At 37.2% G+C, this 24,636-nt stretch overlaps 1 protein-coding gene and 1 long non-coding RNA gene across 2 annotated transcripts; both read left to right on the top strand.

Moving 5' to 3' along the window:
• Positions 1 to 2: 2 nt before the first annotated feature.
• Positions 3 to 12,947, top strand: LOC136263003 (nucleotide-binding oligomerization domain-containing protein 1-like). Its single transcript, XM_066057433.1, has 6 exons — positions 3 to 160; positions 246 to 509; positions 587 to 637; positions 3,078 to 3,338; positions 4,585 to 4,653; positions 10,467 to 12,947. Exons 1-6 carry the CDS (start codon positions 112 to 114, stop codon positions 12,737 to 12,739), a joined length of 2,967 nt encoding a protein of 988 aa, XP_065913505.1. The 5' UTR covers positions 3 to 111; the 3' UTR covers positions 12,740 to 12,947.
• Positions 12,948 to 17,185: 4,238 nt separating this feature from the next.
• Positions 17,186 to 19,598, top strand: LOC136264039 (uncharacterized). The gene is made up of 3 exons (XR_010704941.1): positions 17,186 to 17,408; positions 18,715 to 18,786; positions 19,303 to 19,598. It is a non-coding gene; the product is annotated as an uncharacterized lncRNA (long non-coding RNA).
• Positions 19,599 to 24,636: the final 5,038 nt, after the last annotated feature.

Raw genomic sequence — 24,636 nt, 5'->3', positions numbered from 1 at the left:
ATCACGTGAGCTACGCACAACCACTTACGTAAACCTACTGAGGCGTAAACAAAGTACAACCAACCGCTCGGCGAATCCGAGGACAAATCATACCAGGCTGCGGAATTCGGCATGGTGGAAAGATCACAGAAGCTGATTTATTTCAAAGAAAATAACACAAGTGAGGCACGTCACAGTAGCCGGTACTTGTGCATGCATTATAGCTAAAAAGCCGGCCATACTGTACTGTTTACTTTCACGTGCAGTTGACAATGTTCCATTACTGAAAGATCTCTATGAGCACATTACTCCACAATATGCTGCTGACTGGAAAGTCATAGGTGTTCTACTGGACTTGCCAGCTGGTGAGATTAGGGCCATAGAGGCAGGGAACCCAACCAACACAAAATGGTGCTGTAACAGCATGCTGGAATATTGGCTAGAAGTGGACACCAGTGCAACTTGGAGGAAGATGTTTTGTGCCATTGAATCACCTGCTGTGTCCAGTACCTACAATAGTGATTACCTTGGTATGACTAGTTAGCTAGCTTACTTTTATTGTATTGGAACATTGCTTAGTCGTGCATTGTTTTGTTTTCCCTTTCAGATGAAATCTACCAGAATTTGAATTCTTCGAAATCTCCTATTGCTAACAAAAGTATGAATTTTTTGTCTTCATGCATGTATGCAAGATTTGATTTTATGATTATACTCCCCTATTCAGCATTTCCAGTCTTCCATAGATTAGTTTAGAAGAAAAAAAAAGAGAACACTATAATAATACTATGCAAAGAACAAGCAACTACATGTAGAGATAGATCGGGGTGGATCTAAGATTTTTCCGAAGGAGGGGGGGCTGGATGGGGACATGGGTGATAAAAAGTTATCTAGTTTCTACAGTCAAATTATATGGTATACATTAGTGTTTGAAGCGCACTAAAATTAGGCTCTCTGTGATTGAATCTGAGAGCATTTTCAGCAGTTTTTCAGACGATATCATTTTGCTTTTAAGACTGAGCATCATGATCTTACCTGTAGCTAAGCATTACACATTACAGTATTAAGGAATCAACTCCTCATTGCATCTTCTAATTTAATTTGTCTCAGGTGGAAACAAGTATATCTAGCAGTGGTTAAAAGTGATGTCAACACATTTAAAGATCATGCAGGCACTTGTTAGCTATGTCACCAAAACATAGCAGCATTTTGTTAACAAGTACCTGATCCATGGAATGGACTACCTATGTAGCTACTAGTAGCTGCAGTATGTTTTGTGCTTCTCTGCATTTAAAGTAATTGTGAGCTTCATAGCTGTTGTGACAGTTACTTTTTCCTGACAATCAAGACTAACCTAGCTACATCTACAAAGCCATCATGGGAAAGATTCCTATTACAGATTGTAACTGACATTAGTAGACTACAGTGGCTCAATAAATTATGCTATAGCTACTTTATCAGACTAATACTGTTGACTACTATAAGGCCACACTTTTGCTAGTGATGGCTGAGTTGGTATGACGTAATCAGTGGTAGTGTAGCCAAATAGCTAACTAACATATAATTCACTCTAAAATATATAGTACAGGTTGAATAGAACCATACTTTGATTAAGATCAAATATTATAGCCATAGCAGAAACTACAGCCTCATATTGCCCTCCACCCCCCTAAATCCGCCCCTGATAGAAACAAGTTGAAATTATCAACAAAAAATACACAAACACAACAGTTGATACAAACCAGTTTAGTGAATAAAGCTCTGGCATAGACAGCTATGAATAACCTTAATAAAAGCTTGGTATTCTCCAGTAATAAGTTCTTTAAGTAAGTGATTCCACTATGCAGCAGCCTTGTTTTGGAAATAATGTTGAGTGGTAGATAGCTAACAACAGTATGTATTGGGTGATGTTGTGTGCTCTGGCTATGCCATAATGTTCAAGATGTTATGCAGTGCTCTATATAATCCGTTTTGTTGTCTCTCAAATAATGTCCTATTCTTTCATGAAGAGCTATATGTAGATGATTGTGAACCTCTTTGTGAGATGGCTTTGGCAGGGTTTTGTCCTTGAGTGTTCCAAGTGAGGTATAGAGGAAGAGGAATACAACCTATAGTTGCAAATTATTTTTATGTACATGTAAGTCAATGAAATAAATTATTCAATACTATTGTGCTTAGCCATGTTACTTCAGGACAATAGGTCATTTTCAGTGGACTCCTTGATAACTCCAAGGTTCAATAATAGCATAGTAAGCATGATGATCAAAGAAGACAAACAATGCCATGCAGGGTGCCTCCGCAATAGCTTTGCACATTACCGCACTCATACGATGTTCACACCTCTGTGCACAAATAGGCAGGCAATGCTATTCTGAATATTTAGTGTTTGGAAATATTAAGGATATATAGAAATTTACAGTTAGATAACATTTTATAAGATCATAAATTTAAATGAAAAGCAAGCTATACAAAACTGTAAGCCAGTTTCTGGGTTCCATGCTCTGTACAAACATTTCACTTACGTATGCAGTCCTATATGCTGTACTTACAAATAATGTTGTGCCTGCATCTGATCTAGTGTATACTATAAGCTATAAATTATGTATATGGTGTGTATTATGTAGTATTAATTGTGTGTATACTGAAGGTGACACATGAATCATTTTATTTGTCTGTAGTACATATGGTCACTAAATTACTGTGTATTTTTTTTAAGGCTGAAAAGAATAGTACGAATATTCGTTTGTTAAGAAATATTTGTATTCATAAGAAATATTCATTAGTTATTTAATGTTCATTAATCCAAACAATTACACGTTTAATCTTGAAAAACTTCTAAAAACTGAAAGCTGTTATTTTAAAAATAATTTATCACCTTTTAAAGACAAACACATGTATGTAATGGACTTTTCATAATAAGTTGTAATAGTAATCAAAGTGATTTTGTCCCTTTTGAGTTTAGTTATAAAAAAATTCTTAAAGAATAATCCATTAATTTGTTCGTTAATTTGAAGAATATTTGGATTCTTAAAATTTGATATTCGTTTCACTCCTAATTTTTTATCAGTCATGGTCCTATTCATGCACTTATATCCCTGTAGCTCCTCTGCTTAAAGAACTTTATGAACACATTACTCCACAATTTGCTGCTGACTGGAAGGTTATTGGGAGTTTGTTAGGCTTGCCGAGTGGTGAGCTGAAGGCTATTGCAGCAGGCAATCCTACCAATGTCAAATGGTGCTGTAATACTATGCTGGAGAGATGGCTTGATGTTGATCGTACTGCCACATGGAAGAAAATTTTGGTTGCCATTAACTCTCCTGCATTGTCCAGTAGTTGCAATAGCGATTTTATGTACAGAGGTAAGAAATGTGGGGTAATATATAGCCATTTTATGTCAATTGTGTTGGAGGTAAATAATATGTGCTTAGCTTGGTAGCCAACAATGGTGTTATCTCATCTGACATTTCCATATGTATTTTACCCACTGGCATTTGACTATACTATTTAGCCGACTCTCCTTTTGGTTTTGAGAGGATATCATTATAGTAACAATGAGTCTACAGTAGCAGTCATGACTGATTTAGTTTAGTAGCATCTTGCACTACTTAATGTATACAAGTACGTAGGTGTTTGTTTATCCATGAAAATATCCTACTAATAAAATTTAATTATTGTGTGATATTATCTAATCATGTGGTCTACAATATGGTTAATGTTATAATACAATTTCATCATACAGAAAGCTATTGTGGTTGTGTGTGCTTAAAATAGATATTTCATCATAATTGTCAATAAACAGTTTATAAGAATGCTGTGTAATATGTGAGAAAATATTTGTCTATAAATAATCATGTGATTGTTTATATTAAATACATGGTGGGATAGGTAAACAGTAGACCCAGACCCAGGATACTTGTACTAAATACCTCTGCAAGTCATAACATCTAGTCTTGCATGCCCATCTCAGTTGCAGCACCCCACATGATGTAGAAATATACGTGACTCTGAAAACGGTCCTGCAGCTGGGCCACTTGTACTGCATAATTATCATACTGGCCTAGTACATTGCCTAGCAACTAAAGTTCAAAAACTTTGTGGAAACAAATGTTCCAGCAAATTAACGTAACTTTATTAAAGCAATTACTGCAAGTTACACTAGTAGCTCATGTAGCTGTGAAGACTTGTTTATTAGCTACCAAGTCTTGATTAATACTCCTAGTTGTTAGAGGTATGAAGAATGAGAACAAGTGACCTATGGCCCTATGCTAAGCAGTCTAGACACTTACAAATAATTTTAAATTGATCTTGACATCGTGTGAGGCACTGTGATAGAAATAACAGCCACTGTGACTTGCAAGGTATCTGGTACAAGTACAGTATAAACAGTAAATTAAAAGGAAACTTGGATTCCCACTAGTTGCTGGTCCCCAGGTCTTGTATCCTTGGTCCCTGCACTATTTATACCTACCCAATAGATTGATGTCAAAGAGTAATGTTGAACATATTGGGTATATATCCTGTTGTATCACAGCGAGTAGTGATTGAACTTTATTGAGGGCTTATGTTGACCATTCTATTATACATGATTTGCACTGATCATTACAGACCAATTCCAAGGTCCTGTTTTGCAAGAAGCCACTGATATGACAACTCATGGTGATGCAGAAGTTAGTGGTAAGTGTGTAATATTGAAGGCTGTCTAATAGGTTATTATGTATAGCTATTTTTATAGAATTGTTCGCCATGTTCATCTTAATAGAAAGCTGTCCATTGTTGAAACTTTAAATTAAATGATGCAAAAGACGTTATATAGCATGTAATCTATCGACCATGCAACTGGGTGTATAGTACGTGGCTATGATGTAAATCTGAAGTTTCAAAAATCTGTAGAGGTTTATGTGTAGGCAGTCATGTCTGCAATATAATCCACCAATTTACAAGAGCTTAGCCAGGTAGCCCTTCCCCTTGCTCTATCTATACCTTTTCATTGTTTATGCTTACAACACCTGTGGCTTCCTAGCTTAAGGTAGCTACGTAGAAAAAATTCAGACAGCACTCCCAGCATCTCTCAAACATCTCAGCCTTATTGTGAATGACTTATAATTAGTATCAACACAAGAATTGTTTGTCTTTTGTATTGAGTAAATAGCTTGTACGTCTTACAGTATGTCAATGAGCTGAGGTGTTAAACGGCAGAGATTACACAAACTGCACAAAACTGGTGCTACACATATGTACAAATAGCTTGCAGAAGTGGTTGTGCTTGTTTGAGAAGTGCACCTTTTTCTTTCTGGCTGCATGACCCACCAATGTGAGTTTTGATAATTCTCACATTCTTGTGGTCTTCAGCCTGTTGTTACAATGTCATCACTATTCTTGCTCTCTAAAAATTGTGGTTGGACATGTTGGGTCATACAGACAAAAATAAATCACAATTGAAAGTAAGGGGCATAGCCATGATTTTCTGGAATGGGTTTGATTTTGAAGTGAAATGTGCATATGTGTTTCCCCTGCTTGCCAGTTGAAAATGATACATACACACGATACACCCTTAGGTGGTATGTACTCTGTGTGCTTCCAATTTTGTATAACCTGCTTATAGCTTATACTATCAACCTACTGTGATGCTAATAGACCTAGCTAAGTTTCACTTCAATATCATAATGGATAACTGACTCTAATTCTCTAGCGTACTTGCCTCCTCCATAACTTGAATCCCTTTGCTGACAAAGCCCTCTTCCAAGCATTAATTGGTTCACTTTTTGACAGTCAACAAATGATGAAGTGCTCCAATGCATTCAACAGAATCATGTGCCAGCTTTGCGTCCATACCCTACAGGACTGTAAAACACTATGATTCCCTGTGTAAAATTATACAGCTTCACTGTTTGGATTCCACATGGCTTGAAAAACACTTTGGGAAACAATTTGCTAGAGACAAATTTATTATACGTATTATACATAGTCATAAACTGCATCAAAAATGTTTGAATTACGTCTAAGGTGTCTAGCTATGTTCAACGAGCAACACTATTAGAAAAATTCTGAAGGGTGGGGAGGAACTGGCCCACCTACCCCCCCCCCCCCCCCCCCTCCACCAGGATCCACCCCTGTGTCTGTCTGAATTCCATTTGAGTTCACGCATTCTTCTTGCCAGTTGCTGCATTTACAGTGTGTTTAGTGCAAGAGTGTACTGTATAGCAAAATCTTGCGTTGCTTGAATTAACTGTATGTAAACCCCAAGTAAACACCAACTTATGCATGCCTTTAAAAAATGGTTTTTAAGGTTATCTTTTACTGTTAGACAATTGGCTTAGTGGCTAGGGCACATGCCACGTCCCTAGTTCGAATCTATAGGTAGAGGCTATTTCTTTTGTTTTGCTTTTTGTTCTGGCAACCTTTTTTCTGCTACAAGAAACAGTTCGTGTAATTTTTTTCTCTGATTCTGAACATTATTGGTACAACATTCTTTTCTGAATGTGCGCCATTTTATTTTAACTCTCACACTGTAAAAATGAAGTGTGCTTTGCACAGAAAAACAATACTATGGGACACACTTTGGAGTCACAGGGCACACTGACTTTTGTGTACAAAGCACACTTTATATTTTAGAGTGCAGTGTAAACACTTTGACAACAACTTATAGTGCTGATTGTAATGAGCTATTGCTGGAAATACATGAGACTATATGTCTATAAAGTAGCTTTGTTTCAATATTGAATGAGTATCCTTACCTGGCATTGTTAGACCTGGCATTGTTAGAGGTAGTGTAAATAGAGGAGTGTAGTATCCTTACCTGGCATTGTTAGACCTGGCTTTTGTGTAGTAAGTGAAGTAGTGTAAATATAGGGCAAGCATGTATTGGGCAGGTCTTATTAACTGATAGGTACAGGATGTTCTATAGCAGTGGCGTAGCCAAGGGTGGGCCTGAGTGGGCACGTGCCCACCCTAATTTCCCTAGGATGCCTGCTTGCTATTACTATTATGAACAAGAGACAAGTAGTAGTGCATACCTTGGTAGCACGATACTTTCATTGTAAATTAGCAGTCGATATTGAGATAAGTCCAATAGTTGCATCACGTGATCCGACTAGTTTAGTGCATTCTATTTAAGTATCATGTGATCCAAAATTTAGGTGGGGGAGACAGAGGAACGCAAGGAAGGAGGAAATCCAGTCCATTTTTTACATCCAGAATACTGAGTAAGAGCACAGATTCTTTTGTTGGCCCGCGGCAGGTTTTCAGTCAGGGTTTTAGTGACCTAAAGTGATAGATGAAATCTGGTATTAGTCAGTTGGAGATGAGAAAGTGGGTGAATTAAGCCATGGGGTGACTATCTCAACCGTCAGACTGGAGTATAAGTCATGTACAAGTGCAGATGAGTTAAAAGAGAACAAGACAAGGAGGTTTAATAAGTTAGTTTTGATTTCTAGCTTCTATATCATTCATGCAATAGCATTAGACTAGTGAAATAAGCTACAGGAACAGCAGTGTAGCATATTATTAGCTAGCTAGATACATTTATGCACTTTTGAAACAGTTTTTAAACCAAGATTCCGCTAAGGATGGACTCGCATTTTGTGCTAGTTACAGTGGAACCTCAGTTATCCAAACTCCTTGGGACCAGGGGTGGTCCATAAGTTCGTATCTCTGAAACTGTATATAAATATTTTTTACAACTATCAATATTTTTCAAATACCCTAATAGAACAGTCACTACTATAATAGAGCAGTCATTTCTGTAGTTCGGTAACCAAGAATCCAGATAAGTGGGGTCTGAATAACTGAGGTTCCGCTGTAGTTGCATGAGATGAAATGTATGGGTGAGTGTGCCCATCCACCCCCGAAGGCCTGGCTACGCCACTGGGATGTACGTAGTACTGCTGGAGTGTAGGTGTACTTGTAGTACATTACACAACTTTGGTAACAAACAATTGGATGTGTTTGCATAGGTAATTATGCTATATGTCTAAATAGCTAGCATGACAAATATTGCTTTAAAATGAATAAGTATTAGCTAATGTTTTTATTTCAGCACTAATTAAGTTGCACTGTATACGAATAAGTGTACTGAGGTATAGTGCTTCCATGCAGAATAAAAAAGCCCTACACTTGTAGGGCAGGGCTATAGACTTTGTTTCAGCATTATACTGAGGCTTATATCCTACTAGTTGAAGTAGTGTAGCTATGGGGCAATGGAGTCCTGCACACTGGGCAATGAAATCCAGCACATATATACAGAGCAGGATTAATTAACTGTTGTGGTACTGCAGGAGTGTAGGTGTGTTTACAGTAAATCACACCAGGATGTGCTTGCATTAGATATCCTAATTATTGCACTGCATGTGTCCAAATAGTCAGCACAACAAACATCGCTTCAAATTTGATCCCGTTTAGTTCACTGAGCGGTATATGTATCACTATACTGAAATATAGTGTAATAAGAGCAATAAAGGTCTGCACGTAGAGCAGGTACCAGTGCTAGTCTATATATTATATGTTTTTGTATTGATATGTGTGCATATTCTGGCATAGAAGAATGGCCTTGGCTGAAGTCCAGAGTTTAAACAAATAAATAAATTAGTAAATCTATCACAAGAATTGTTTGCAATTTCTGTAGTGACTAGATTGTTTGTAGAAGTGCTTCTCATGCTGTTCTTTGTTTGTAATGCTATATCACAAGTAGAATATTATAGTCTGGTAGCCAAATGCAAAAAAGGCTATGTGCCTGGGGAAAATGGTAAAAAGTAGTTTTGCTGTCATTCTGTGTGAAATTTAATGGGAAATAACATATCCAAAACACCGAAAAAATCCTTCTTGGGGAAAACGTTTACTGTTTTGCATATAATTTCTGTAACTATTGTTGACAGCTGGTGTCTTATTAAATAGTAATCGCCAGCTGCAGCTTATTTGTTAAGCTTACGTTTGAGTAAAAGTATATCACAAGCACAGTACTATGGCTTTGCAAATGCATTAGATTCAATTGGCAAGTTAGTTCAAGTGATAGCTGATGAAAATAAGATTGGTGTACATTTACACAGCTCAGTAGAACCTCTCTTAAATAACCCTCATGTAAAGGGCACTCTACATTTAATCTCCTTATAGAGGACAGTTTCTGAGTTTCCTGTGGACCTCTACTAATACAATTTTACCTCCAAATAGAATAGCAGTAAAATTTCAATCCCCTTGCTCCCTCCAACAGGTCCATCTCTTATCTCCTGTTCTTAGAAACATGATAATATCAAACACCACATGTATGGCCAGCACGTTTGTGAAGTTGAGCCTGCCACTTTTACACCCATTATTACTATTAGCCTCTAGCTTTTCTTTTGTCCACTACGTGTGGGTATTCAGTAATTTTAGGATGGATTCATTGTTGTCTGGGCTTCTCATTGCTTCAATCAGCTGGACACGTTCTTCCATTGGTGTCTACACTAGGGCTTCACCACTAATTGATTTATGGTGAGAATGGAAACCTGCTTGTCTTAGTAATATTTGAGCATTGTTTCTTTGAAGGCCCTATTTTAAGTTGTCATAAAAGTACTGAAACAAGCTGGAGATATTAAATCACAGTAGAACAATAAAAAATGCTATATCCCTACTGTGCTCAAGATACCACAAGGAAGAGCACAATAGGGATATAACACTTCTTATAGTTTTACTGTGATTTAATATCGTGCACTAGCTACTCCAGCTTGTTTTAGTACTTTTTATTGATGTGCTATAGTTTCCCTACTCTAGTTGAAAATTCCAATTGTTTTTGTATAGCTACTTGTTTGTTAAATTTTTTAGCATTATAATAGTATAATAAAATTATTATGACTGGTGAACCCACGCATACAGCATCAAACGAAAAAATGGCACTGTGCACCCCAGCTACCAATTATTGTCTGAAAAGTGAAGTATCCATTATGCTTCGTTGTCGGCTATTTTCAACCAGTTACACAGCATTACAAATCAAGAACTGTTCAAGAAGCATTTCTGCAATCAAAGTAGCCACTATGAAAACTACAGACAATTTCTGTTACAATGGGAAGCCATCACATGCTACTGCTAAATCAACATGTTTTGCTCTCAGTAAAGATGAATGGGGCACAAAGGAAGACACTGTTAAGTCCATGAAGAATGCATTGTACATACTGCGGTATGCCAAAAGGCACATGTCTAGCTGAAGCGACGTCAAACAGTGAAAAAATCAAGCTCGTAGCCTTAGCCGTTATTGAGTTACACTTGTCTGAAGGCATCAGTCAGGCAGTTAGTCAGTGGAAAATTCTGTTTAATAATATGATTTTAAAAATTCCATAGCAACTTGTTGAAAATGTTTTGGGTCATTCTTAAGGCTTGTTTAGGTTCAGTTTTACCTAGCCAATACAGCTTCATCATCGTCAGGGAAAAGTGAGGCTGAGTCCTCCAGTACATAGGGAAGGTACCAATGTTATTAGGGTTTAATTCCACACATATCTTGTCAATATTTGTTTCCTTTGCAGAAGCAGTTGCCTTAGTGCTTGATTGCTTAGGAAGAACATACATTGTTACCAGATTCAACACTGATAAGGACACTTGGCCACCACAACAATCTAAACACTTTACCACACTTGCTTTTATCTATCATTACAAGAATGAACGCACTCAAAGAGAAGTTATTACAATAGCTAAGGCCAGTCAGTCAGGTCATATTGATGATATCATGCAGGCTGCTGGTAGTTGTGAAAACAGTGCCACTTCAGAAGATTATGATCTTGAAGGTTATAGTGCAACCAAAGATATTTCAGAGTTGTTAGCTCCACTAGATCATTCTGATGGCAGCAAACCACAAACTATATTAATTGAAGGTGCTCCTGGCATTGGAAAATCTTTCTTGTTAAAACATATTGCATATCTGTGGGCCGAAAAACACGTGTTGTTTACAAGTAAGCTACTGTCCCTTCTGTGCCTTAGAGATCCTGCTGTACAGAAAATGTCATCTGTAAATGATCTTGTAAACTACTTCTGTAAACAAGAAAAGACAGCTTCAAATCTAGGCCACATTTGTGCAGCATATTTATACAAAACAGGTGGAAAAAATGTTACCATTTTGCTTGATGGTCTTGACGAATTTCCAGAGGAATTACATGATAACAGTTTCATAGTCAACATACTAGAGCATCGTGTTTTATCATCTTGTAATGTAATAGTTTCTTCTCGCCCACATGCCTCAGCTCACCTTCATGATAATGTAATGCTGAGGGTGGACATTTTGGGATTTACTGAAAAGGATCGAGAATGTTTCATTAAACAATCGTTCATCGGAAAACCTGAAAAAATCAAAAAATTACTAGTTTATTTACAAGGCCATCCCACTGTTAATAGTCTTTGTTTTATTCCATTTATTATGACTGTCCTGGTGTTTCTGTATAAACATGAAGTTGTTTTGTTTGATAGTGTTAGTGAATTATATATGCAATTTGTTTGCCTAACAATCCGACGACATCTTACCAAGTTAGGTTTCTCTCCCAAACAAGATATCAATGACTTCAACAAGCTTCCAGGTTTCTGTAGCAATATAATTAGAGATCTTTCAAGATTATCCCTTAAAGCATTATCCAAAAACCAGTTGATCTTTAGTTTGGATGAAATTAAAATGGCTTGTCCTGAAATTGAGAATGCCCGGGGAGCATTTAATGGTTTTGGGTTGCTACAGGCAGTAGAACATTTTAGTGCCACTTGCAAAACCATATCATTTAACTTCATTCACTTTTCTATCCAGGAGTTCTTAGCAGCCCAATGTGTTGTTAACCTCCCACCAAAGGAAGAAGTTCAAGTGTTGGAAAATTACTTCTGGTCAAAACGTTATTTCAACATGTTTTTGATGTATATTGGTCTCACTAGAGGACAACGAAGTTCATTTAGACAATTCCTTTCTGATGGTGACACACAGACTAGGATTGCTGATAAATTTCTTACTGAACAGAAAAGATGTTTATACTTGTATAAATGCTTTTGTGAAGCTGGTGATAATGAAATGTGTCAGGTTATCAGTGAGTCTAAAGTGTTTAGTGGTAGGACTATCAATCTCAGAGGGATACCGCTACTGCCCAATGACGTTAGTTGCCTTGGTTTGTTTCTTGCTAACTCTCACATCAAACATTGGAAAAGACTTGAACTATTGAGCTGCAATATAAGAGATGTTGGATGTCGCATTCTTCATCATGCACTGGTGGGAAATAACATTTCAGTAACAATTGAGAATCTTCACTTGTCCGCTAATTCCCTCACATCTGTTTCTGCCCATTATATTTCTGATATTGCAGTTTCCTGTAAATCTACACTGCTGTATCTTAATGGAAATGTACTGGGGAATACAGATGGGTTGTCAAGACTACTGCAAGACACTGCCATGGTGGAATTATACATTCATGGTAATAAGTTACACACCAGTTCCGTTATCAGTCTTTTTAAAGCACTTCAGAATTGTAGTAGTAAATTAAAGATGCTCAGTTTAATACATAATGATATTCGTGATGAGGCTGGTGTTGAAATTGCAACTGCGTTACAAGTGAATAGAACACTGGAGTGTTTATGGATTAATGGTAATCCGATCAGTGGAGAAACAGCACTAACTATTTCAGCTGCTTTAAGAGATAATAACACATTGAAATTACTTGAACTTCCTTATTACTCATATGACCTTCGTAAAACTATTGCACGAGAAGCTAAGGACATAAATGAAATTAGAAGAAGCCAAGGAAGTTACATGGAATTAACCATTGATTTTCAATAATTTTACATGGTGTACTGGCATGAAAAAGAAGATTTGTGAGCTTCAAGTATTGATGGTTAAGCTAATACTATCTTTGCAAATTGATTGTGTAACTATTACTTAGATTCCTCATGAATTTTGCTTTACTGATTTTGTTTGTATTTGTTTGATATGTCTCAGTGCATGCATGACTATTTATAAATATGATATTAAGACAGTATATATAGGACTGCTTACACCAGTGGAATTTGCATTTGCATAGATTTGTCATTTTTGTGCGCTTGTTGATTTACATGAGCTTTCTATTTAGTGCAAGTGCATGGTCACCAGTGTTGGGAGTAACGCGCTACTTATGTAACGCGTTACGTAATATTATTACTTTTGTGGTAACAAAGTAATATAACGAAATACACTATAAAAACAGGTAATATAACTCAAGTTACTTTACTTGCAAATGTAACGCGTTACCTAAGTAATATAGTTACTGTAACGAATTTAATATTACGTAATAATTATTACTAAAAGTAACGAAGTTACTAATCTCGTTAGTAACCCACTGAGTAACGCCTAGCCACAACGAAGTAATGAAGCCTACTAAATGAGGCTTATTCACCAGCTACTTGCTTATATCAAGACTTGCACATTGTCCAACAACGCAATCATGTCACGTGATAAGGTGGTAGTTTCACACGTGACAGCTTAAGGCTATGGACACAAAGTAATATAATATGTAATATTATTACAGTTACTTTATTTTATGGGTAATATGTAACTGTAACTAAATAGTTCAGCTGCAAGTAATATGTAACATGTAACTAGTTACTTTTAAAAAGTAACTTGCCCAACACTGATGGTCACTATGACAGCTTCAATGTATCCAGCATTGTAATGGTGATATGGTTGTAGTTGTAATGGCTGTAGGTTCAGCCAATGTGGTTGCTATCTAAGCCAAATGTTACAACTAGGAAATAAATAGTGCACGACCCTTACATTTATTTACTTATTTATAAATACTGTACACACCTCCATACTGATTATTTAGCTACGTATCATGCATAGCTGAGTTGTGTTCAAAAATAGTATATGCTCTTCTTAAACTCTTCCACATTTCTTGCATTGATGAAAAGTGAACTGGCAAACTATTCCACATTTTAAAAGTTGAGAAAAAAGTAGTGCAAATAAGCATTTAGGTGAGCTAAATCTTTGAGAATGTCCTGACCTCTTGTGCTGATGTTAACTATCATGGGGAGGTGATATAGGTATGGAGACTATCTGTATAGCACATTGGGACATAAAATTTTCCAGTGACATTCCAACCAAGTAATTTAACATTAATTTTTCTGTGGCCAAAGTCAAACCTTGCAGCTCTACACCACACGAATTCAATAAATTAATGTTCATCTTCATAAATGGAACACACAATACCAGCATATTCTATTACTGGCCTTATCATAGATCTATAAAGACTTAAGTTTGCTTCATACAAAACCTTCTTGATGTGCTTATTGCAATGCTAAAATGCTCAACTCCCTGCTAGGTGCTTAGCATGAGGCACAAACCTTACCTCCTCACCAGTGACAGTATCTTGAAGGGTTATCCTTGTTTGCATAGTCTGGCCTGTATCAGTTTTTGATCATGACATGTTGATCCAAGGCAGCACACTGATTCCTTTTGATTTGATTTCAGAAGGGGTGTCACTCACATTATCACTCGGCAACCTTTGGTTTCACAGTCTAAAACATGTTCAACTGTGAAAATAAACCCACTATATTTACTTGTAACAATTTTCCCTTGTAATAATATATCCCATCCAAAAACAGCTTATAGCTGTAAAAAAAGTGCGCGTCCAAGTAAAGCAGAGTTAACTGCGACAAAAAGTAATGATATCATAATGCGGCCATGTGCGAGGTGTGCAAGTTGTAAAATTAATATTAGCTAATCAGATAATACAATGTTATTGTTAAAGTGTTAATGAGAACTATGTGATGCTGCTAGTTTTTAAGTGTGTGAGCATCTTCATAAATGCCACATAAATTTAATTCTCAATATTAAAAGCAATGTGTATAGATTCTCTGTTAGTAATAAATAGTTTGAGTTTGGCCACCTTTCCTTTGTTCGTAGCATTGCTGTATACAGGAAAGGCGGCCAAACTCAAACTATTTATTACTAACAGAGAATCTATACACATTGCTTTACTGAGAATTAAATTTATGTGGCATTTATGAAGATGCTCACACACTTAAAAACTAGCAGCATCACATAGTTCTCATTAACACTTTAACAATAACATTGTATTATCTGATTAGCTAATATTAATTTTACAACTTGCACACCTCGCACATGGCCGCATTATGATATCATTACTTTTTGTCGCAGTTAACTCTGCTTTACTTGGACGCGCACTTTTTTTACAGCTATAAGCTGTTTTTGGATGGGATTTCAATACTTTTTGTTAGAATAAGCAATGCACTGTTGATAACAGTAGGTGAGTTTCCATGGATTTGACAGAAACCCCAGTAAGTAGCTAGTAATTTAAACTATACAATCTGATGCTAAGCAGAAGTTGTAACTATGCTAAATATTGATTGCTGTGTTACAGCTGTTTTGTTTGTGACTGCTCTAATAGAGTATCCTGATCGTTTCAATGCAGTACAAGATGAAAGGCAAAGTGTTGTTAAGGGTTTACTAGTTAAAATGGGTGTTAGTTGACTGCAGTTGCATGCCACTAACAGGGCCGTCCAGAGAAATTAGAGGGCCCAGGGAAAAGAGTTAAAGAGGGGCCCAGGGGCAAGGAAGGGTCTAGATCCTGACTGCTCTATTAGAGTATATCGATCTTTCTTTAAATAGAGATTTCCAACTAAATTAAATAATTAAGATTCCATACATTCATTGGTATGATAAATATTGTGCATTTTTTCAGGGTCATTTTAGTGCAAACCCCACCCCAATCAGTGGTTCCTATCAAAAGATATAAGGAAAAGAAGTTGACAGTGTGATGATTTTTGTGTACAGCATTTTAATGCTTTTTATGTATATTGCATGGCACCAAACACAATATACAAAGTGTCATAAATCTAAATAGGAAACTAATAACGACATGAAATTTTCACCACATATCTATTTTATGAAGAACAGCATATGAACTAAGTAAAACCTCTCAAAAGTGACCACTTCTTTGTAGACTGACCACTCAGAATATTACATGAATAAAGCAAGTGATTCACAAATAAAACTGTGTGTATTGTGTAATTCTAAGTATACACAGGTACCCAATGCATTTTCTGGAACAGCTAACTAGAAAAATCAGTAATATTTTATAAATGGCAAGTACTGGCATCACAAGTCACAATTAACACGTACTTCGGAAACATGCATGACAATCAGATAACACAATGTAAGAGCAACATTATTTTTAAAATACATTTGTTTGGACACTGCTCAGCTTTATTTGTCACATTGTAAGCACTAAGGATGATAATTATTATATAACACAATGACATCACTATACTACAAAGAGAAATTATAAATAGTTTCTGATCAAAAGTACAACCACTAAAGCTGCTATAAAATGGATCAAAACAGCAGTAAATACACCAGAATATAACAACAGGTACGTGTGAAGCCATGTAAGGTTGGTATCACATGCCAGTCTCCACTTTTGAAAAGATTATGCTCAACCTTGAACCTTATTTTGCAATTCCGCGCAAGACAACAAACTGCTCACCTTCAAACTATACTTGCATCGATGCAGGGGGATGCCTTGAAGTCCAGGGTGATTGTAATGCTGAATTCTGAGCAGTGTTAGATGGCGATTTACCTTTAAAAGGGTCATATTTCCATCGTAATCCAACATCAATCATCCTCCAATCAAAAAACACATGGCAAAATCGAAATCAGCATATACGGTTTGCCCAGAACCACTTTCTTCGTCCTCATCAGCAGCAGATTCACGCGGAAACACTCGGAAACTTCGGCTATCACAGGTGCCGCATTCTTCCAATTAGAATTACGTACGCAATTATTTGTATGGGCTTCTTATGGGGATTTTTATTTCTCAAACTTTGATTTGCTATATTTCAATAAATACCGCATGGATTTTAATCCAGTAAAGTGCATTACGAAGTACGAAGCATTGGCTACCATTTACTGGAACGGCAGCTTGTGAAACGTTTATTGAAGGTGTATAATTTAAGTAGCAAAAATATGTGTGAAAAATTGGTAGGTTGGAAATCGCTACTTTAAACAGGTATTCAAGTGGCCCCTTTCGGGCTGTGGTAGGGGGCAAAATACCCCAGTTACCCCCAATGTGGGCGGCCCTGGCCACTAAAATTACAGTTATATTTTAATATTCTGTCACTGTAATCTGGACTTTACAATATAAAAATATGGCACTTGTAGAAATGTGACTGTTCTATTAGAGTATCTCGATCTACTTCAAGCATTGATTAATTCAAGTGAAGAAGCTACGCCCCTGCCAAGAGATCTTGTGAAATGAAATGAGAATAGTAAAGAAAAGGCAAGTATGTACAGAGACAATAGAGGGGCGCGTAATTATGTCCTGTTGTAAATAAACGCCTTTAAAATTTATATTACTACTAAATAAACGCACCAGAATAGGCTTGTGTGGCTGTTGTCTCCAAGGTTGTCTCATTACTTGTCTTTTCGTGTTGAAGGGATTTAGTCGTAATTGGTGAGTTTAACTATACATGTATTTGTGTTGTAAAACTTAATTGTAAAAAGGCGATTAGCACATATCATGATAAACATGTATTTGTCACAGTAGAGTCTCTCACGAAGTCACGATTATTACGAGACATTGGACCAGGGTAAAAAATTTACTGCTATATTTAGAGGTTGTAGCGTTTGTATATCTTAGTATCTTAATAAATAATCCCCCATGATCACTAATCACTAATAGTACAGTGAAAACTGGTCATTATTCAGGCCGTAGGGACAAAATTTTCTAACCTTGCCTTTTATAGAGGTGGCTGCATTATGCGGCCTTAAAAAAAGGTAAGAAGCATGCTGTTCTAACTGGCTATAGAGATGGATTTAGTGTATGACAGCGTATGAGACAGTGAGTGCTGGCAGCAAGGGGGCAGCCAATCTGTTAGAGCACCAAAAGCACTGCTTCAGACATAGGCAGTTGACTGTCAGCCCCAAGTGTAAAAAGTTTCACTATTGGTCCTTATAAGCTCCTGATGAAGAAAGTGATGAAGTCATTATCCATAGGATATATTTTTCAGAGTATCCATTTCAGTTCTACAATATAGTAGCCAAGCATAAGATGAACATAACACAGCATTCCAGTAGTTGAGTGGTGACCACAACACTGCCTGAGTTAAACTGTGGTGAGATTTGAGACTACCAGAAGCCCTGGAATGTCTTCAACACATGAAATACCAAATATCTAATGCCTGGCTTTCATCCACAGTGGACCTGTCTTGGTGGCCACTTGTACAGAAGGGAAACAGCTGCCACACAGTCTTGCGAGCGAAACGGCTAGTTGCCACACCCCTTAATTATCAATTTGTAAAATCTTTAGCAAAATTGTGTGTGCGAGCAAGTGCGATGTGGCAGTGCCGTGTATATGGTTGCTGCCTAGCAGTGACACATCACGAGTATTGAAGTCACAATGCGTTACTGTATCATCCATCTAAATACAATCTCTGAATGTGTCATTTTGTGTAGAGAACAATCTTCCACAAGAAGTGACCTGCAAGTTTCAGTGTATATTGTTAACCATTAATATTGTTCACAATAATATTGTGAACTATATGTACAGTGAAACCTCACTTAGTGGCCACCTCTTTAATAAGACCACCTCATTATATTGGCCACCTCTAGTAGGTCCCAAATATAGCTAAGCATTACTTATGACCTCATTAATAAGGCCACCTTGTTATTCAGGCCAATTTTTTGGTCCCACAGCCTGCCATATTAATGAGGTTTCATTGTACTTATGTGAATTTTTCTTTTTCGTAACTTTTCTTCAGGTTTACTGATGGGCACTATGAAGCATTGTTGACTGGTACGTGTATAATGTGGTGACTTGAAATGCTAAAACAGTACGTAGCATGTCTTGTATGTACATGTAATGTGTTGTAATGTGTCCACACATCCACACATATCTTATAAATAAATATAATTGTATTCTCTATAAATAGTCAGTTCCATTGTGCCACTGGGTCATAAGTTGGTTGAGTATGGATCATCAAGGGCACTTGAGTCACATTTTGTCCTGGCCAAGTGGATCTCATCCACTGACAGGATATACAGGATCAGATCACGTGTATAAATTATGGTGGAACTTGTTTATTGCCACCTTCACTCATTCAGCAGGTAACAGTGTATAAATTCTCAATTGGAATTGGCTTTTCAAGAGTGGTTGTCTTTCTATACTTGTGGCGATTAAGATAGGTTGTACTGATAGAGTGTACATACTAGAGATGCAACAATATCCTCCACTTAGTGTCGTTTGATAGTGATGCAATGGAGACTATGTATTATTGCATTTAAATACTATACTATTATATTGCAACTCTTGCACGTATTTATAACAGGAATATTTGTTAACTGTTTAGACATACTGGAGCCACACCCACTCATCTGGATTCTACAAATGGAGTCATACCAACTTGTTGTCATCATACTTACTCGTTACTCCCATTGTGTTTGGATGAATATACATGCCGTCATGTGAGACTTGCTACCATGGCAGGCCACTGGAAAACATTTGCATAGCAGTTATATTACAGTCATTATTGTACAATTCTTACATTATTGTTGTGAAAAGTGTTTGGTATTCATGTGTCTCCTCTGTATGTTATAATTACATGTGTAATTTTGTGTGGGGGTGCTATAAAATGCAATAATGCATGGTGACAATTGTATCTAATCCAAAACAGCCAAGCTGTAAAAAAAGTGTGCGGCCCTCAGAAAGGCTATGGTGAAAAAAGATGTGAAATCCAAGGTGGCGGCCAAGAAATGGCTGTGATGGTAGGTTAATGGTAAAAATTTTAATAATGACAATTCAGGTAAATTTTGTGAAGCGGCACAAAAATTCACCTGAATTGTCGTTATTAAAATTTTTACCATTAACCTACCATCACAGCCATTTCTTGGCCGCCACCTTGGATTTCACATCTTTTTTCACCATAGCCTTTCTGAGGGCCGCACACTTTTTTTACAGCTTGGCTGTTTTGGATTAGATTTCATTTCTTTTTGTATTTGTATACCCCAAAGCCGGCCTATGGCCAGCTTTGGGACTTTTTTAACCTATGTTTTTTTTCTTTACTACAGGAAGAAGAAAAGATGAAGTACTTTAAATATTTTATCAGTAAATGTACAAATTATATATATAATACATATGTGACCGGATTTGCGAAAAGGGGCCTTCCACACACATCCAATTTGCCAACTTTGACAATTGATAACTTCAGATTGGAAAGAGCTATTGCCTTGAAATTTGGGCAGAGTTGATTTCTTTGCAGCTGAACTCTCCACAAGGTAATTTCTTCTAGCTGATCTCTCTACAGGGAGATTTGTTTGTAGCTGAACTATCTACAAGGTAACTTCTTCTAGCTGATCTCTCTACAGGGTGATTTGTTCGTAGCTGAATTCTGTACAGGTGATTTGTTTGCAGCTGAGCTCTTTACAGAATGGTTTGTTTGTAGCTGAACTCTCTACAAGGTAATTTCTTCTAGCTGATCTCTCTACAGGGAGATTTGTTTGTAGCTGAACTATCTACAAGGTAACTTCTTCTAGCTGATCTCTCTACAGGGTGATTTGTTCGTAGCTGAATTCTGTACAGGTGATTTGTTTGCAGCTGAGCTCTTTACAGAATGGTTTGTTTGTAGCTGAACTCTCTACAAGGTAATTTCTTCTAGCTGATCTCTCTACAGGGAGATTTGTTTGTAGCTGAACTATCTACAAGGTAATTTCTTCTAGCTGATCTCTCTACAGGATGATTTGTTTGTAGCTGAATTCTGTACAGGTGGTTTGTTTGCAGCTGAGCTCTTTACAGAATGGTTTGTTTGTAGCTGAACTCTCTACAAGGTAATTTCTTCTAGCTGATCTCTCTACAGGGAGATTTGTTTGTAGCTGAAGTCTCTACAAGGTAATTTCTTCTAGCTGATCTCTCTACAGGGAGATTTGTTTGTAGCTGAACTATGTACAAGGTAACTTCTTCTAGCTGAACTCTCTACAGGGTGATTTGTTCGTAACTGAATTCTGTACAGGTGATTTGTTTGCAGCTGAGCTCTTTACAAAATGGTTTCTTTGTAGCTGAACTCTCTACAAGGTAACTTCTTCTAACTGATCTTTCTACAGGACAATTTGTTTGTGGCAGAATTTTATACAGGGTGATTTCTTTGCAGCTGAACTCTCTACATGGTGGTTTCTTCTTGCTGAACTCTCTACAAGGTAACTTCTTCTTGCTGATCTCTCTACAGGGTGATTTGTTTGTAGCTGAACGATCTACAATTTAACTTCTTCTAGCTGATCTCTCTACAGGGTGGTTTCTTTGTAGCTGAACTCTCTACAAGGTAACTTCTTCTAGCTGATCTCTCTACAGGGTGATTTATTTGTAGCTGAATTCTGTACAGGTGATTTGTTTGCAGCTGAGCTCTTTACAAAATGGTTTCTTTGTAGCTGAACTCTCTACAAGGTAACTTCTTCTAACTGATCTTTCTACAGGACAATTTGTTTGTGGCAGAATTTTATACAGGGTGATTTCTTTGCAGCTGAACTCTCTACATGGTGGTTTCTTCTTGCTGAACTCTCTACAAGGTAACTTCTTCTTGCTGATCTCTCTACAGGGTGATTTGTTTGTAGCTGAACGATCTACAATTTAACTTCTTCTAGCTGATCTCTCTACAGGGTGGTTTCTTTGTAGCTGAACTCTCTACAAGGTAACTTCTTCTTGCTGATCTCTCTACAGGGTGATTTGTTTGTAGCTGAACGATCTACAAGGTAACTTCTTCTAGCTGATCTCTCTACAGGGTGGTTTCTTTGTAGCTGAACTCTCTACAAGGTAACTTCTTCTAGCTGATCTCTCTACAGGGTGATTTGTTTGTAGCTGAACGATCTACAAGGTAACTTCTTCTAGCTGATCTCTCTACAGGGTGGTTTCTTTGTAGCTGAACTCTCTAAAAGGTAACTTCTTCTAACTGATCTTTCTACAGGGCAATTTGTTTGTGGCTGCATTTTCTACAGGGTGATTTCTTTGCAGCTGAACTCTCTACATGGTGGTTTCTTTGTAGCTGAACTCTCTACAAGGTAATTTCTTCTAGCTGATCTCTCTACAAGGAGATCTGTTTGTAGCTGAACTATCTACAAGGTAACTTCTGCTAACTGATCTTTCTACAGGGCAATTTGTTTGTGGCAGAATTTTATACAGGGTGATTTCTTTGCAGCTGAACTCTCTACATGGTGGTTTCTTGGTAGCTGAACTCTCTACAAAGTAATTTCTTCTAGCTGATCTCTCTACAGGGTGATTTGTTTGTAGCTGAATTCTGTACAGGTGATTTGTTTGCAGCTGAGCTCTTTACAGAATGGTTTCGTAGCTGAACTCTCTAATAGGTAACTTCTTCTAACTGATCTTTCTACAGGGCAATTTGTTTGTGGCTGAATTTTCTACAGGGTGATTTCTTTGGAGCTGAACTCTCTACTTGGTGGTTTCTTTGTAGCTGAAATCTCTATAAGGTAACTTCTTCTAGCTGATCTCTCTACAGGGTGATTTGTTTGTAGCTGAACGATCTACAAGGTAACTTCTTCTAGCTGATCTCTCTACAGGGTGATTTGTTTGTAGCTGAATTCTGTAATGGCGATTTGTTTGCAGCTGAGCTCTTTACAAAATGGTTTCTTTGTAGCTGAACTCTCTACAAAGTAACTTCTTCTAACTGATCTTTCTACAGGGTGATTTGTTTGTAGCTGAACTATGTACAAGGTAATTTCTTCTAGCTGACCTCTCTACAGGGTGATTTGTTTGTAGCTGAATTCTGTACATGGGATTTGTTTGCAGCTGAGCTCTAAACAGAATGGTTTGTTTGTAGCTGAACTCTCTACAAGGTAACTTTTCTAGCTAATGTCTCTACAAGGTGACTAGTTTGTAGCTGAACTCTCTACATGGTGGTTTTTTTGTAACTGAACTTTCTACAAGGTGACTTCTTCTAGCTGATCTAACACAGGGTGATTTGTTTGTAGCTGAACTCTCTACAAGGTAACTTCTTCTAGCTGATCTCTCTACAGGGAGATTTGTTTGTAGCTGAACTCTCTACAGGTGATTTGTTTGAAGCTGAACTCTCTAAATGATGGTTTCTTTACAGCTGAACTCTCTACTTGGCGGTTTCTTTGTAGCTGAAATCTCTACAAGGTAACTTCTCCTAGCTGATCTCTCTACAGAGTGATTTGCTTGTAGCTGAACTATCTACAAGATAACTTCTTCTAGCTGATCTCTCTACATGGCGATTTGTTTATAGCTGAATTCTGTATAGGTGATTTGTTTGCAGCTGAGCTCTTTAAATAATGGTTTCTTTGTAGCTGAACTCTCTCAAGGTAACTTCTTCTAGCTGATGTCTTTACAGGGTCACTAGTTTGTAGCTGAATTCTCTACATGGTGATTTCTTTGTAACTGAACTCTCTACAAGGTAACTTTTTCTAGCTCATCTTTCTACAGGGTGATTTATTTGTAGCTGAATTCTGTACAGGTGATTTGTTTGCAGCTGAGCTCTTTAAAGAATGGCTTCTTTGTAGCTGAACTCTCTACAAGGTAACTTCTTCTAGCTGATGACTCTACAAGGTCACTAGTTTGTAACTGAACTCTCTACAAGGTGACCTCTTCTAGCTGATCTTTCTACAGGGTGATTTGTTTGAAGCTGAACTCTCTACAAGGTAACTTCTTCTAGCTGATGTCTCTACAGGGAGATTTGTTTGTAGCTGAACTCTCTACATGATGGTTTCTTTGTAGCTGAACTCTCTACAAGGTAACTTCTTCTAGCTAATCTCTCTACAGGGAGATTTGTTTGTAGCTGAACTCTCTACATGATTATTATTATTATTATTGTTACTGAGCAGACAGCACAGCTGATATGCTCAGGAAAAAAAGCAATCATAAAATGAATTTAGCTACGTAGTTACAAAGATTACAGTTATTGAGTTCCATACAATGTTTGCAGTTCCGCTGAAAAAGAGTCAATATTGTTGCTCTCAATGATGGAAGATGGTAAGTTGTTCCAATCCTTAATTGATGGTTTCTTTGTAGCTGAACTCTCTGCAAGGTAACTTCTTCTATTGATCTCTCCACAGGGCGATTTGTTTGTAGCTGAACTCTCTACATGGCGGTTTCTTTGTAGCTGAACTCTACAAGGTGATTTTTTCTAGTTGAACTATCTCTTTCCATAGTTGTATGAACTCCCTACAAGGTAACTTCTTCTAGCTGATCTCTCTACAGGGTGACTTGTGTGTAGCTGATCTCTATACAGGTTTCTTATTTCTAGCTGATCTCTTGAATTCTCTTCAGGGTGACTGCTCTATTAGGATGACTGCTCTATTAGACTATCTCGATCTCGCACTTGCTGCACCAAGTTGGATTTCGTGTTATAACTCCGTGAGTTTAAGTCTGATTCTTCTACACCATTGATGAGCCTTTCTAAGATAATTACTCCATCTGTACAACGATTTTCAAAGCATTACCCCAAGCGGTTTATCTGGTAGCCGTGGCAAGCAGTCGTTTTTTTTATTAGCTAATCTCGATTGCGTAATTGTTACACACTGTTGGTTTTTTCGTTGTATCTTCCTGTTTTTTAGCTCGATTTCTTTCAAACCACAAAAGGTTTGAGGTTCAATAGTTAACCTATTCACCCACCGATTTTCAGCTTCTTCCCATAAGCGGTTTACCCTGTAGGCGTGACAACATA

This window comes from Dysidea avara, chromosome 8, assembly GCF_963678975.1.
Source record: "Dysidea avara chromosome 8, odDysAvar1.4, whole genome shotgun sequence".
NCBI lineage: Eukaryota > Metazoa > Porifera > Demospongiae > Dictyoceratida > Dysideidae > Dysidea > Dysidea avara.
The sequence above is the reverse complement of the archived record's forward strand: the minus strand, read 5'-3'. Positions and strand labels throughout refer to the sequence as shown.

Bases quoted from the DNA above. Each gene is read 5' to 3' on its own strand.
- LOC136263003 (XM_066057433.1), top strand. From the start codon at position 112: ATGGTGGAAAGATCACAGAAGCTGATTTATTTCAAAGAAAATAACACA. The intron at 638-3,077 runs GTATGAATTTTT...ATATCCCTGTAG, and splicing joins ATCTCCTATTGCTAACAAAA to CTCCTCTGCTTAAAGAACTT. The intron at 4,654-10,466 runs GTAAGTGTGTAA...TTTCCTTTGCAG, and splicing joins TGGTGATGCAGAAGTTAGTG to AAGCAGTTGCCTTAGTGCTT.